General features: G+C 50.6%; 1 protein-coding gene across 1 annotated transcript; it reads right to left on the reverse strand.

The window, feature by feature from the left end:
• Window positions 1–520: 520 nt before the first annotated feature.
• Window positions 521–1,090, reverse strand: LOC137617511 (uncharacterized). Its single transcript, XM_068347529.1, has one exon. The coding sequence runs from the start codon at window positions 1,088–1,090 to the stop codon at window positions 521–523; it is 570 nt and encodes a 189-aa protein (XP_068203630.1).
• Between the last annotated feature and the right edge of the window lie 250 nt (window positions 1,091–1,340).

Genomic DNA, 1,340 nt, shown 5'->3' on the forward strand with positions numbered 1-1,340 from the left:
TAGCATGGGCGCAGGCGCCAACCTGGCTTGAATTAACCGCCACAATATGTGTTTTTTCACAAGTACAAATACTTGAAATACAAGTCAATAGAAATAGGTAGCGAAATAGTAAATACATAAAATTGTAGCTCCGAGGGAGCAGAATAAATATATACAGTTAACCACAGTGTGGCGAAAGGAGAATTTAAATGAAATGGAGAATTAGATGAGAATGCTGGACGACGGAGGGAGTGATGTCCTTACAAGTACCCCCCCTCCCCAAGACGTCAGGTGGCATAGAGGGCTGATGAGACTAATCTTTGTATCGTTTCGGGCGTTGGAGGGTTCCTCTTGTTCTTGAACGGAGGGGCGCGTCGGAAGTCGGTGTATGGATCACTACCTCTCGTCGTCGTTTGTTGCTTTTCTGCTCATTAGGCGCCTTTTTTTGAGATGGCACTCTGGATCTGTCCGGTACCGAGGAGGCAATGTCGCTTCCTTCGAGAAACGCCTGTTTCAGGCGGTCTATTGGGACCCAGTCCTCTTAGCCATGCACGTCGAGAAGGAAGGCTTTCGTCGTTTTCTTGATTACTCGGTAGGGGCCTCGATAGGGCCTGGTTAGCGGCCATCGATGAGCGTCAACACGGACGAAAACATACCCGCAGTTGTCGAAGTTCCTTGGCTTGAAATGCTTAGATTTGTCCAGGTAAGTTTTAAGCCTAAACTTTCTGGCGATGTCCCTGAGATGATCCAGCTGCATGTCGTCAGTTGATGTGAGAAAGAATTCGCAGGGAACTTTGAGCGCCTCTCCGTAAACCTTTTCAGCGGGCGATGGCTCGCCATTTGCGTAAGGGGCGGTGCGAAGGCAGAGAAGTACCCAAATAAGTCGTGATTTCCAGTACCCGTCAGTGCAGCTCGCCATCAGGAACGCCTTGAGGGCGCGATGAGTTCGTTCGACCATGCCGTTTGCTGCGGGGTTGTATGCCGTGGTGCTGTGGAGTGTCGTTCCCATCAGGTTTGCCAGAGCAAACCATATTTCTGACAGGAAAGCAGGGCCTCTGTCTGTCGTGATATCGTCAGGAACGCTAAATCTGCTCACCCAGCTTTGGCGCATGCTTGGGTCGTAGCTTCGGTCATCGGTGATGCTTGCAACCACCTAGCAGAGCGATCGAGGATTGTCCGCAGGTAGCGAGCAGATCTCAAAGGCGGCAAAGGTCCCACTACGTCGATGTGGATGTGACCGAAACGTCTTTTCAGTTGGGGAAAATTACCTATCCCTGATTGGGTGTGACGGCTTATCTTGCTCGTCTGGCAATTGATGCAAGTCTTCACCCATTCCCGGGAGTCCTTTTTGATCCGTGGCT

This window comes from Palaemon carinicauda, chromosome 23, assembly GCF_036898095.1.
Source record: "Palaemon carinicauda isolate YSFRI2023 chromosome 23, ASM3689809v2, whole genome shotgun sequence".
NCBI lineage: Eukaryota > Metazoa > Arthropoda > Malacostraca > Decapoda > Palaemonidae > Palaemon > Palaemon carinicauda.

Excerpts from the sequence above, each read along its gene's own strand:
- LOC137617511 (XM_068347529.1), bottom strand. The coding sequence starts at position 1,090 with ATGCGCCAAAGCTGGGTGAGCAGATTTAGCGTTCCTGACGATATCACG.